Source organism: Microtus ochrogaster, chromosome 1 (assembly GCF_000317375.1).
Source record: "Microtus ochrogaster isolate Prairie Vole_2 chromosome 1, MicOch1.0, whole genome shotgun sequence".
NCBI classification, from domain to species: domain Eukaryota; kingdom Metazoa; phylum Chordata; class Mammalia; order Rodentia; family Cricetidae; genus Microtus; species Microtus ochrogaster.
In genome coordinates this window covers 121694794-121709167 of record NC_022009.1, presented here as the reverse complement: position 1 = coordinate 121709167, position 14374 = coordinate 121694794, and the positions used below count along the sequence as shown (strand labels likewise).

At 37.2% G+C, this 14374-nt stretch overlaps 1 protein-coding gene across 5 annotated transcripts in view; it reads left to right on the top strand.

The window, feature by feature from the left end:
• Gria2 (glutamate ionotropic receptor AMPA type subunit 2) overlaps positions 1 to 14374 on the top strand; it is a 120838-nt gene that overhangs the window by 61623 nt on the left and 44841 nt on the right. For all 5 annotated transcript variants that reach the window (XM_005344130.3, XM_005344129.3, XM_005344134.3 and 2 more), the window contains exons 4-5: positions 6146 to 6342; positions 11018 to 11071. In XM_005344130.3, the coding sequence (XP_005344187.1) occupies positions 6146 to 6342; positions 11018 to 11071 (251 nt within the window). The remainder of the gene's footprint in view (positions 1 to 6145; positions 6343 to 11017; positions 11072 to 14374) is intronic.

Below are 14374 nucleotides of genomic sequence, written 5' to 3'. Positions count from 1 at the left end.
AGACTTATGTACTTGCAAAGAGAACCTGGGGCATTTTACAACAATTTTATTAATGCTTTCCAAATATTAAATAAAATTGGAAGGATGAGATAATCTCCAATTATTAAATTATACAAATTGAATCCAGTCAAGTGCATCTGTTGGCCAAAGAAGATTAGTGTCATAATATTAACTAATTATACATTAAACCCAGAGTGACCTTCTGGGCACACTTTTGAGATATTATCAAGTAGCTGCCTATGTTTTAATGTGTTAAGTGTTACACAGCCTTCCATTTTCAACTGTTTCCAGAGATAAATATGTAAGACTCTCAAACACAGAAACGGCCTTGGCCTTTATCTTATGTTTTATTTGGCTAATGGAAATGGCATTATTGCTGACTACTTTTATCTTATTAGCTACTTAATTTATGACATTGCATAATGTTAAAATTATCCATACATTCATTCTGTGAGCTGCTGTCTTTACTATTACTCTATAGCTTTCATGGGCTCCCTGCTCACTATCGTGTTACCTGCTGTGGAGGGCCTACCTGTGCTACCTTATTCTTAGTAATCAGGCTTTTTTTTAAAAAAAAAATATTTTTATGCTTTATTTAACTTTATTTTATGTGCATTGGTGTGAAGGTGTCAGATCCCCTGCAACTGGATCTTCAGACAGTTGTGAGCTGCCATGTGGGTGCTGGGAATTGAACCCGGGTCCTCTGGAAGAGCAATCAGTGCTCTTAACCACTGAGCCATATCTCCAGCCCCTTAATCAGGCTTTTTAAAGAGATTCTATAATATTCTCTATCTACTGACATCATTGGAGGATCATTCAATATGGCCTTTCTACCTCCTTCATTACATGGATTTGTGGAGTGTTACATTATGATGTTATATTATGTTATATTACAGTGTTACATTCAGATGTCCAGCAAATAAAAGTGCCATTGAATAGCATGAGAACTAGACAGAAATTCTCTCCCCACAATATTCTCCCCAGAATTGTAAACCAGATTAAAGAGACTTAGACATACTTCGCTTTATCAGGCTGCCCTTAACTAATACTGTAATTCATTTAACCTTGTTTCTCAAACTCCATCCAAATGCCGAGGTTACATCCTGGCAGACACATGGGAAGCCTTGGGTGCTGTGAACGTCATACAGAATTATCTTCCACCAATCTTATTTTCCTGGTGACAGGAAATCAGATGCTGTGTCTCCCATTCCCGCTGACATTTCAGAATTGCTGGTGTCGTCTCTTTACCCAGCTACTTGGCAGCAGTCTGATACTCCTTGAGGACTTCGTGCCCTTCCTAAAATTCTTGTGCTATCATTGCATTGGGAGTGGTAAGATGGAGCATGATAACACTTTTAACTAGGGGAATGGGCCAGCTCTGTCAGCCCATAAGGTCTCATAATTTTGGTCTTTGGATACAGGTGCAATATATTTGAATTTGAGTGCAATGACATGTGACTTTGGTTCAATGTCAATGAAGGAAGATAATATATTTGTCTGTACAGTAAGTAAAAACGGAATCAATGACTCATTTCTATATTTATGTCTTGGCTTTTACTATTGAACTAAGGCTGTTTATCCCTTTGACTCCAGGTCAAAGAAATCATCTAACACAGAACTAAAATGCTTCCAAACTACAATTTTCCCCCTGATGTCTTGAGAAAGCTGATAAGGCAAATGAATGTTATTATAATCTAGTCGAGGCACAGTGCCATGACTTAGTGAGCATGCGTATTAATTATACTGCCTGGTATGAGTGAGGTAGTGAATTTTTATGGAAAATATAACAATTTTAAGAATGAAGACAGTTCTAAATGGAATATGCCCTTCAGCAGTTATCATTTTAAATTTCAGCCCTTCATAAGCAAATGAAAGATATTTTAAGCTGTTTTTTTCCTGAATTTTTCTTTCACTATTAAGGATAGTGGGTCTAAATGAAATTAACATTACTGCTAGTCATTTCTGAATTTTCGCAATTAGGTCATGCATGTGAAGCCTCTTCCTAACAATGTTGAACTAGCTATTTCTTTCTAAATCCAAATGTTTAAGAACTAAATAGCAATTGGGAACTTAATTTGGGACTCATAATATAATTGGAATGCTTTAAGGTTATATTTAAAATGATGAAAAGCGATAGTTGCTTTTTTCAACTTTTCTTCTGATTTTACAAAGGTGTTTATCTCAACACCTTTCTTCTTGTTAATTATTCAGAAGTAAGAAGTGAGCAAGATGGCATGCTGCAGTGGAATACCTATCTGGGTTGCCTGAGTCAGGCTCACTGAGGGCTCTCCGTGAATCAGTGTTGATGGAGAGCTTCTGATTCCCACGCACATTCCTATCTCTTTTTTTTTTAATTTATTTATTTATTGAGGATTTCTGCCTCCTCCCCGCCACCTCCTCCCATTTCCCTCCCCCTCCCCCGATTAAGTCCCTCTCCCTCATCAGCGTCCTGAATATTAACCTTCATCAGGCACATTCCTATCTCAATGAAGGGATTCATGCTCTGATGAAGAAATCTCTGGGCCATTTCATATGAGAAGGGGAGAAGCTCAGCTTGCTTTTTCTCCTAATTCCATTGTAGGGCCAAGAGCACAGCAGTGTGGACGTGGGCTGTGGGAGAAGACTTTAGTTACATCTTCAGAGCTAGAACACATATTTTTAGTGGTGTGTAATTTAAAAAGCATTGCCCGCCTCTCCCCCCCTTCTATTCCCGCCCCCTCCGCATTGCCCGCCCTCTCCCCTTTCCAAAGCAGGCAGTGAGTCTGTCTCACGACTTTAAAAATCTTGTATGAACTGTGACGAAATCTGTCAGTACAAGTCTTTCATGATTATCAGCTGTGAGGAAGGAGGAAATTGAGTAGCGGATCTTGAGAGAGTCTGTGGCTACCCCTGCAAAATAATGTTGAGAGAGAGCATTCCTGAGCAAGAGGCAACAGTCTCTTCCACATTGGGGTGAGATCAGCTCTCAGCTTGTGAATGAGTGATGTGATGTCATGCACAGTCAACTGTATCAGAGCTGGTAGAGCACGACTTGAGAAGTTGAGCTTTTAAAAAGAAGTATTTTGTGTCAGGTTACCTGGAGTCCAAAACATTAATGCTAAGAATTTTAATAATGGAGAATCTACGTTGAGTGCACGTTACTTGTGACACAGAATAAATGAGTTTGGAAGTTAGGTGTTAAAAAAAAATCCATTATCTTTTATTTTATATATCATCCTTATATTCTGTGACATGGTAAACTGCCAATAGATTTTAGGCTTACATTTATCACGGTGAAATCTACTTAGACATTTATAAGTGAATTTATATGTAAAATTTCTTATATTATCTGTCAAAGACCAGACAATGCCAAATATATTAGTGCTTGAAGTTTTTGGTGTGAAAATTTCATTATTTAATAAAATGCAATAAAATATTTTATTGCATAGAGTCAAGGTGTCTCCTGGGGCTTACTCTATGAGAAAACAGAGAGAGCATGGACCTTATTTATAGTCCTGTTTTAAAGTGACTGGAAGCCCATGTCTGAAAAGATGGAAAAAACAATGGGGTAGTTACAAAACGTGTCTTCAAACAGCTGGTGATTGTTGAATTGCTGGGGGGACCCGTTGTGTGTGCTCTGCCCTTATTGGTGATGACAAACTGACAAGGTACTTACTTGAGTTACAACTTGGGGGGATTGGATTTGCCCAGAGTAAACAGCCCTCACAGGTGCTTTGCGGTGGATTTTAAGATTTTATCACTGAAAATTGTGTAAGTGGAGGGAGATCTTTGTCACCCTTTGAGAAATGCATGTTTATCTCTACCTTCTGTTGTAACAGCAGACAAGGAGCTGCTTTGGTGACTCTTTCCCAGACTGCTCTGATTTCACACTCTTATGTACTATCTATTAACAAATTACTTTTAATCATTATTATAATCAATATCAGTAAAATGGCCAAGCCTTTGTTTTGAGACTAGTTCTAACGCTCATGGTTTTACTGTTTCATCCTTAACAGACCTAAGATTCCAGAGTATGGCACCACACCCAGGTTGTCAGAAACTTTTAGCTTCTCTCACAATGACTATTACATAAAGATTTTTGTTGTTTTATCTGGCATTTCGTTGCCTCTCTGAAATTCTTTATAAACAAATACTAGTCATCATCAGGTTTTTATTTGAGAGTACATAACACTTTAAAAATATGCAATTCTCTTATTTTATATATAGCCACTCTATCTATCTATCTATCTATCTATCTATCTATCTATCTATCTATCTATCTATCTATATCACTGTCACGCTTAGCGAAGATCCATTAACACCATTGTTTGTTTACATTGTTACATTTCTTTACTTTTCAGGGTAAAGATGAGCTCTATATATCATGGTTGTTTGATACATTTTTGTTAGAGTTGTTACTATGGAATCTGCTTCCTATTCTGGATTTTGATGATCTGAACATCTTGGGTCTCAATATGTTTATATAATCTCTGTAAATTGATAGTGTGATAAGATTCAGTTCTGCATATACAACTGTGTCATGGATGGTACAGAATAGCTGACAGCCATTGCCTTGACTCCCCAACTTCAGTGGATGTCACCCAGCGTTGATTCTGAACTGACGCTTGGTTACGTGTATTGGATGATGGCTAAAAGAAAAAGAAACTTGATTTTATCCCCACCTGAGTAGATTCCACACAGGAAAAGCAAGGAAATGCTTCTGCAATCCCACGGCTCTTGCTAGTTTATATTTTCAATATAGTTGATTGGATCTAACCCATTTAAAGCAAACAAATATTCTTAATACTTATTTTAATTATGATTTCATGGGTTTAATCCAAATTAACACTGGGTACTTGAGTCTATTTCCATTATGATTTTGACTGATGCTGCATTTTCCTCATCTTTATTGAAAAAGCTGCAAATGGCAGCTTCACCAGTTGGCATATACCCTCTTTGGGAAATTTGTTTGTTTGCCAATATCAAAAAAATACCCTAAATTATTTTGCTTGCTTATGACTAACATTAAATCCATAGGATTGTCAATGACATTTTATAGCTTGAGATATTGGTGGACAAAACAGACAGCTGTTGCCTTCCTGGTCATTGTAAATTTGCTATTTGAACTTAGATTATAAACAGATCTGCTCACATCAGGTGAATCACACACCACATAGATAAAAACAGATCCAGGTATATTTTGAAGTGTACAGATCAGATCATTCTGGAATGAAAATGATATGTAGAGTGAATTCTCTGTGGGGCCTTGAGATCGCATTTCCATAAAGTTATTCTTCTATTGATGAACTTTTCTTCCACAGAACAGCAGAAAGAATACAAAAGGGAAGAGCGTCTGCTACTTTTTGTAGTACTAAACCATAGATTTAGTTCTTTAAGAAACAATCGACCCTGGTTGTTGATCTTAAAGTTTTAAACATACTGCAATTATTGTATAATTAAATACCACACTGGCCACTTGTTGAAGTAATACCACACCATAACCAAAGTTACTAACAATTAGAAAAATAGTCCTATATTTAGGTAATGAGATAAATCCGTAGCAAAGAAATAGCTGCCACCATCTGGTTAATAGATAAATGATTTAATACCTATGAGATCAATTCCAACAATAAAAATATAACAGAAGGCTGAAAAAGAAGAAAAAAAGCCCTCGCTCTTCTGCCAGCTGGAGACAGCAAAGGCTGAGATGTCTCTTAGCCATCATTGCTTGTGATATTCAGCTGCTTAGGGAGTCTCTGTGAACATGTATTAAACAAACTCCATCAGGATTACTAGAACAAAATGGCAGACTATCACTTACAGCTAAAACCATTTTACCTTCAATAAAGTGGGATATGCTTGGGAATTTTTTTTATTTTAATTAATTTGGAGATACTGAAGATATTGCATGTCAGTATATTACAAGAAACACATCTCAGAGTTACAAAGAATGTGATCCAAATTTCCTTTGACAGTATGCTTTTTTTTTTTAGCTTGGCACATACATAAGCAGAAATTGATAAAAAATCATAGCTTCTGTCAGAATCAGCCTCCCTATCACCAAACAAACACATTAAACTCAAGGGCGTGAATCTGGCCATTTCTCACTCCGGCTCTGAGATCCTCTAGTTTCTTCATCGGTCTTCCTTACCCACTGTCTTCCCAGGTTTATCAACACTGCAAGCTGTGCTGGACTCTGCTGCAGAGAAGAAGTGGCAGGTGACTGCTATCAATGTGGGGAACATTAATAACGACAAGAAAGATGAGACCTACCGATCGCTCTTTCAAGATTTGGAGTTAAAAAAAGAACGGCGTGTAATCCTTGACTGTGAAAGGGATAAAGTGAATGACATTGTGGACCAGGTTTGTTCCTCTCTGTTTTCTGCCAAATATAGACCATGCCTGCAACATCAGCATTGGCAAGGATCATTCTGCAAGATGCTTGTACTGCAGTTTTCAGTTTATAGTTCATGGACAATGCAGCAAAGATCATCAATTGAATTATCCCTAGCTTCAGTAAGCAATGGCAGATGGCTGTCAATAATGCTAACAGATTGGCTCTATCATTTAATAGCTTCAATGTATAATACCAAGCTTTCATATTTTACATAAGCTTTATGCTGAACCTACATGCTTTTCTGAGTTGAAAACTTTAGACTTAATTCTGATTAAATTAGGTCAAAGCAAGTATGATGTCCTAAGGCAATGGTAAATTGGTTTGGAGTTTATACATGGTTATTTCAATACCATGTAGAAAGCATATGCTATTTTATACCTATGTGTCTTAGTCACTATTGCTATGAAGAGACTCTATGGCATGTCAACAATAGAATGCATTTAATTAGGGAACTGCTTACACTTTCATAAGCTTTGTCCATTACCATCGTGCATGGTAGCAGGTATGGCAGGCATGATCCTGGAGAACTGCATTTTTATGTGCAGGCACAGAGAGGGAGGTAGGGTTGGGCATGGGCTTTTGGAACCTCAAAGTCCACTCCCAGTGACACACTTCCTCCAACAAGGCCACACCTCCTAATTCTATTCCTATCAAATAGTTCCACTCCCTGGTAACTAGATATTCAAATACATGGATCTCAATGGGGGCTATTCTTCTTCACACCACCACAGTCTAACAGCATAAGAAAGAGGAGGCATTTGTTGTAAGAAGCATGTTTTGATGCTGCATGCATATCAGAAAATTTGGGTCCACTTAAAATTTTAATCTACAAAATTGAAATATGAAGGAAGGAAATACAATCAGATCACGTGCATGACTTAGGAAGTCAACAGTATTCATTTGGGTGTTAGGCAGAATAATTACATCAGACATGCGAATGCTTTTGTCTGCTCTTAACTTACTGACTTCCTTTAGATAAGACCTTTCATGATAAGACAACCGTGAAGTGGTAACAAAGAAACCAAATCCTCAGTGCTTTAAGGCAGAGAAACTGACCAAGTATGCTTCATGATTTGCTTAGTAAGGCATGCTTCACTAGTCCTGGCTAGTGTGTGTACGTATATGAGAGAGAGAGGCACAGAGAGAGACTGAAGCTGCTTCTCCCTCGAAAGTATATAAGATTGGAAAGAAAATACACAGCTGTATATACATTTATGCTCTTTCTAACTATTGAGATAAAAACTGAAATCCACTAATGTAACCAGGACAATAATTCTAAAAAACGAGGGTTTAGAAACCTTAATTGATAATATAATATAGGCCTTAAGAAATAAAAATGGAGTTCTTAATAAAGAATTAAATAACTAAATCAATCTAATGTGACCTGTAAGAGACTCATTTGTATGCAAGGCAGGAGAACAATTTCAACTTAAAAATCTTGATTTTGGTCTCAGGCGATGAACTTAGGCTTGCTGTTTCTGTAGGCCTCTTGCTGAGATGCACACATCAAAATCCCATTTGAACATCATAGTAGGTTTTCATTAAAGCTGAATTTTAATATTCACTGGTTTTAAAATTTTAAATATTCCTAATAGGACGAAAGCCTTTATAAAACTGTGTCTTTCAAAAACGTGAATAGGAAAATTGCACAGCAAACTGGGACTAATAAAAGTAACATTTGAAGCAAAGTTTTTAATCATAGTTGTGTAAGTCTACATGGAGTAGGTCACCTAAAAAGCATCGTTTTACATTTATATGTGATAAATATATACCTCTATTAGTACACTAAACGAGTGCACAAATGGATGGCAAATCGCTTCCTCAGCATTTATTATCTACATGAGGGATGCAAAGAACGATACAAAAGGCTGCGATTTGAGTCTCATGAGCGTCCTTATAGGGGAAGAAGATTAATATAGATAGAGCATGAAAACCTATAGCATATAAAGCTGTGTAACTCAACTTTCTGCTACTACAACAAGTAAAACGGTAAACCAAAGTATAAAGCAGAAATGTTTGTCTGGACTCATTGTATTAGGAGGTCTCGTGAACAGCCAGCTGCCTGTAATTTTCCAGCTAGGAGAAAGACATCTAATGACAGCTGTACATGTTGGGGGAAACTGCTCACCTCAGTGTAGCTGGGAAGCAATGGAGAGATGGGAAGAGATCGGGGTATCTCTACCCCTCAAGGGTGCTCCTCTAATGTCCTAAATTCCTATATCCTGTGTCATAAAGCTTGGACCACCTTCGAATAGCACCAAACTGAGGACCAAGCCTTGAACACATGGGGTATGGGTGGATCATATCAGATCTAAATTACGTAAGTAATCTGTAATGGATGGATGAGGATCTACCCATCTTTTGAGAGGAATGGTTTATAAAAATTAAATGCAAAAGGTAGTATTTAGCTACCTTTGAGTCTTTTATTTTTATACAAATTTTCCAAGTCTTTAATGCTTTCTTTGCAGCAGAAACAGTATAACTAAAGAAGCATCATTAAATAAAACATGGCAAGTCTCATCAATGCTGTAGTGATGTCATCATAACATGGACCATGGCTGAAAAGAACAAATTACTCTCAGAGAGAATGACAGAAAGCAACAGTTTAGATTAGGTTAGGATGTCCTTCACGGAGCAGAATCCACCAGGTACAAGGTGTCCATAGGGCACAGCCTATGAAAAAGAGAACTCTATTATTAAGTCACTCAACTAGTATTTGCAAACGAATGGTGGTGGGATGAACGCTTTATCATCCTGGCATCTGGAAATTAGCATCAGAATTAGCCTGCATTAGATTAGGACTATTTTAAACTTATTTGATAAAACCCTGAAGACAGTTGTTTCTGACTATGCTCAGATTTAAAAACATGTTCTGCTATCAAAACATTTAGGAACTAGAATAAATGTTCTGTTGTATAATACTAGTTGCTATTGTAAAGCAAAATTATAATGGTGACTATGGCCAGCACTAACATCTCTAAAGACTATAACCTAGAGAATTTCATCTCTTCTTTTTCTCAGTAAACAGAAGTAGGGACAACTTCTATTATTTGTCGTGTTCATTTTAATGCTCAGATGGAAAACAGGGACATTCTCATGATAGCTTGCTCAATAGGCAAAATCAACAGATGTTCTTAAGATATTTATGAACACAATGCTTGTTGATTAAGCTGAGAAGAATTAGAATATTTTTCTCTTAAAAAGGACATCTTTTCTTCAAGCTTCTGACTTCAACGTGGAGGATTTGATTTCTCGGAAAAGGCAATTTAGCTGTGTGATGTAGAAATGTATCAGAAGCCTACAGAAACCCTAAATTCCTTTCAAACAGCTGCTCCACAATTTCGGCATGGTATTCTGTAAAACATTTTCTGGAAATTCTGTCCTTGCTCTTGGACCGAATGTGTCGATACAATCACCTGACAACGTCTTAGGTGCTGGACGGTCGTGGAAGTCTTCAGCAAGGAGGTGACCACTAGGTTGAGATTGGTTACAACATGTATGTTAATAGTACATTCATGTGGCAAGGTGGAGAATTTTCCAAGTGAGGAGACAGAACGTCCTGAGGGCTTTAAAGAAGTATACTATTATGCAAAACAGTTTTTATTGTGTTTTATTTATTTTCTATTATGACTATAGACTTTCATGGCTCATCCTAAGGAGTTTAATTTTATTATCCATTAGAAAGTATATGAATTTAGCACAAGTTGTCAATTTGAACATTTCTCACCTGTGATACCAAATGCAGTATGCTCTCTGGGAATGATAGGCAGTGGGCAAAGATCACCACTCCCCCCCCCCCCAAATATATTCCAATCATAAAAGAAAGTAAGTCATACTCACTGAACTTTGGCTTGGGAGCTATGAAGGCTTGTGGGTTAAGAGAAATAAATGCATTTTCCACCTATTTTCACTTAAGAGTGAGTTTATCACCAGGTACATCTCTGTACTGTACTACACAAAGGTCATTCATCTTCACCTATTCAGTAATATAGATCAGTGAGAGGAAATATGACTCAATAATGTCCAAAGATGCCATGACCATTGCTAGAGTAATCTCTTATCTCAAGAAGTAAGTTTATCTTGCTTTACTCAGATTTATAAGGAGAAATTAGCTTCTTGCCTATGTGGTTGCCTAAAGCTGAAAGTAATGTTCATTTGAACTAAGATATAAGTGTATCAAGAATAACATTATAATTGATTGCTAGTGCCCCTTGTCATTCTATAAACACAATTCATGCCTATTGTATATAGATGTATAGCTATGGCATTTCAGATGTTTATTTTAGGTGCTTGTTTATTGGGAAGCCAAGGATATACAATGATAGAAATGACTTGTTATGGATTAAACATATTTGAATCTGTATTTCCCCACAAAAATATAGGTATATTTTCATTATTAAAAAAATGGGAGTTATTTTGATTTAGTAGTTGATATTTTAATAGATAATGTTTACTAAGTACTAAAATGAATTATTACCTTTTCCTGAGAAGCATTCTCTTTATTTAATATAAAAATGTTTTACTAAACATGACTAGTGGAACATAAAATCCCAAACTCCATCTTTTGCTGATCAGATCATCCCATTAGTAATTTTGTATGTTGTTCTTCATACATATTAAATGTGTGTGTTTTTTTTCTAGGTTATTACCATTGGAAAACATGTTAAAGGATACCATTATATCATTGCAAATCTGGTAGGTGAATTAACTGGCATTATTTTACTACCTACTAAGCTTTTATTAAGATTTACTTATCTGCATTTTATGGAAATGAGTGTTTGTCTGCATGTGTGTCTGTGCGCCATGTGCATGCAGTACCTGTAGATTGCAGATGAGGGCATAGGACCCCCTAGTACTGGAGCTACAGTAGTTAGGAGCCACCATGTGAGTGTTGGGAACTTCACCCTGGTCTGTGAAGAGTTAATGAGTGCTTGTAGTACAGAGATATCTCCCTAGCACACTTACATAATCTTTTTAATTGAATGTGTTAGTTTGGAATGATCACCATTCATAATGAAGTTTTGATATATAGTCTGATTATTCTTTTATAGATGAGAAATTAATTATTTTATTTGGTTGCTTTAGGTTTGCTTCCCAATCTACAACTTATATTAGTTCTAGCTTTTAGATGTGATAAAAGCATCCTTACAACAATATTTGCTCAAAAATTATCTTGAAAATTTTGTACTAAAGGAAGCATCTAAAAAATATAGTTTAACTCTTTAATTATCCATTTTTTTCTGTCGTGTTTTATAAACTTATTGTGTGCATTCTCACTTGAATTTTTAGTATATAATATCTTAAATTGATGCACATTTATAAGGAAATTAAGCTTAGACATATGATAATATAATGTCAATAAAATTATCAATTATATATTGTAGAACATGTAACATCAATGTCTTGAAAGTATTTTATTTATGATTTCCTACATATTGTGTAAGTATCACAATGAAATGGAAACTGAGTACTTAAGAGTTTCCCATGTTGTCATCAGGATTCTTGTCAATTCTGTACACATTGGAAAGCAGATTGGCTCATTATATTTCTTTGTGGTTTTTCTTTCTGTAGTATAGCCAATCAATTTAGATTATTGGACATTTGTTTTTATTTCCAAAATTGACTTTAAAAGAGTAACAAAACAGTCTTTGCTTTTTCTTCATGGTCTTTGAGTAGCTATGACCCTGTTTGTTGGAAAAGATCTCTGCACCATGGGCAAACTCAGAAAACCATAGTGAACAAAAGGGAAAGAGGTGGCAAAAACAAGAGTGTTCTAGATCATGTGATAGATAGGACCACACAAAGGCTTCATACTTATGCAAATGCAAGCTTCATTTGGGATTCATGGAGTATCTATCAGCTTGTACCTCAGAAAACATCCCTGGTATGACAGGGAGACACAGAAACAGAACAAAACTTGCAAGAAATAGTGTTTTCACTGAAAAAAAGTCATGTCAGTATCAGTGAGCGGCCTGAGTCTGGAAAAAGTTGGCTGTTCGAGGTGAAATCTCTCTTCCAGTGGTGTGATTCCTAGCTGCTATGACCATGCTCTGGACTCTTCTCTTAGTGTGTACCAAGGAGGTTGGAAAAGACTGTTGTAGACACAAGGGTTAACAGAAAACGAGGTTCTGCAGTGATTCTGCTGAGCTGCATTCCAGGCCCAGAACAGCCTGCAATCTAAGTCCCCTGTGTGAATTGTGCCATTTGGTGAGCAGCACAGAGTCACAGTGAAAGCTGCGATCTTTGTAAATGTCCAGATGGAGAAGATTCTGTGGGAACATTGAGAAATAATGACAGAAGGTGTCTCATCAATTTGAGAGCTGATGTGTAACGCCATGACAAAGGAAGGGCTGTCTAAGTGAACAGGTCCATGCTCCTGTCATGGCTCTGTTTGGGATCCTTAAATTCACGCTGACGCTGAATGCGGCTCTGCTCTCCCTTTCCCAAAGCCTCGAGTCCTCTCCTCACAAACCTCTGGCAGTTCAGTTAGTGCAGAAGTCCGGATTCTGAGACTAGGTCTGAGAATTTAGACATTAGAACCTGAAAAGTGGCTCCTGCTGTTGAAGGATTTTCATCTTCCAAGTTCTCAACAGAAAGCTAACGCTTTTTCTCTGACGTATGCGTGTCAGAGGAGATGACTGTAAAACCCTCACATATGGATTAATTCATTTAAGAATTGCTAATAGTGGTCTTGGTCCTTCAGATTCAGTCTACGATTAAATTGTTGCAGGATTTGAATGAACAACTGACTCATAATACCATGAGATTTGGTCTTAAGATCTTGTGCCCCTGTTCTTATCTCTGCTATTCGCATGGATTTAACTTATGGTTAATCATTTAGGAAGTTTAGGTTCCACGATGCTAGAGGTGTTAAAGGTGTACTAACAGCTCAGATTTTAATGATTATTAATGAGTCACTTGATTTAAGCCTTGTGCATACATCTCCCTGAGCAATATGACGCTTTTGATTTGGTGGTTTGTTGCCAACTGAGTTGTCAGGTGTTGATCTCTCTCTGCTCTCATTCCGTTTCTGTCTTCCCCTCTTCCATCTCCTACTCCACCTCCTCTTCTTGCTTTTCATCTCCTCTCCCCTCCTCATGTTTCTCCTCTTTTTTTATAAATAGAAACTTTGCAGAGGAGTACAGTAAGAATGATTTGGAAAATGCAGATTCTTATTTAGGGCAGCATCAAACCTTACCAAAGATTTCCGTTGAAAGTGTTGCATAATCACAGCAAAATGACAACAAGTGATTAAAATTATATGAAACCCAATGGGAAAAAATGAGAACAAAAATGTTAGGAAGACAAGAAGCTGAAGCTTTATCTGAAAGGTGAGGCATGAGGCAGGGCAAAGAGAGGAATATAAAACATGACAGGGAAAGCAGTCAGGTAGCTCCTGTTCTCGCTGTCCACTCTTCCTCCTCCATCCCTAGAGGCAGAGCCTGGCATGGGCTCCATGCGCACATTACTGAGAATGTGATGCTAGCAACAACCTGTGATAGAGCAATAGAACACACAGGAAGAAAGTATAGGAAAGAATGGGCCTCCATTGATATTTGGGTTCAATCTGATACCCTGGGGCTCTGTGTTACAGAAAACTACACTATTCCCCTCCAAAATAAGAGAAGACAGATTTTTGAACCCAGAACCCAAATACTTTTGTCACTGAGCTAAGACTATAATGGAACAGCTTCTATTTTCTCAGGAAAATTTTGCCAACAAAAGTTATGTCTAGAACAGGGGAACTCTTATGGACCAAGCATCAGCTAAATATCTCAGATGGGTCCCAGGACACCTAGGTGCATCAAGGAGAGTATTCAGTACAATAGCCTTGACTCAAAGTCCTTTGAGAGGAGTAAACAGACACCCAAGTACCCTCTCCACACACGCCCAACAAAGGGAACCACCAAGCACAAACTTTACTTCAAGTTCATATGATTTTCAGAAAACTATGCAGATAAAACTGGACAACTAACAGAAAGCAAAAGTCCTCGCACA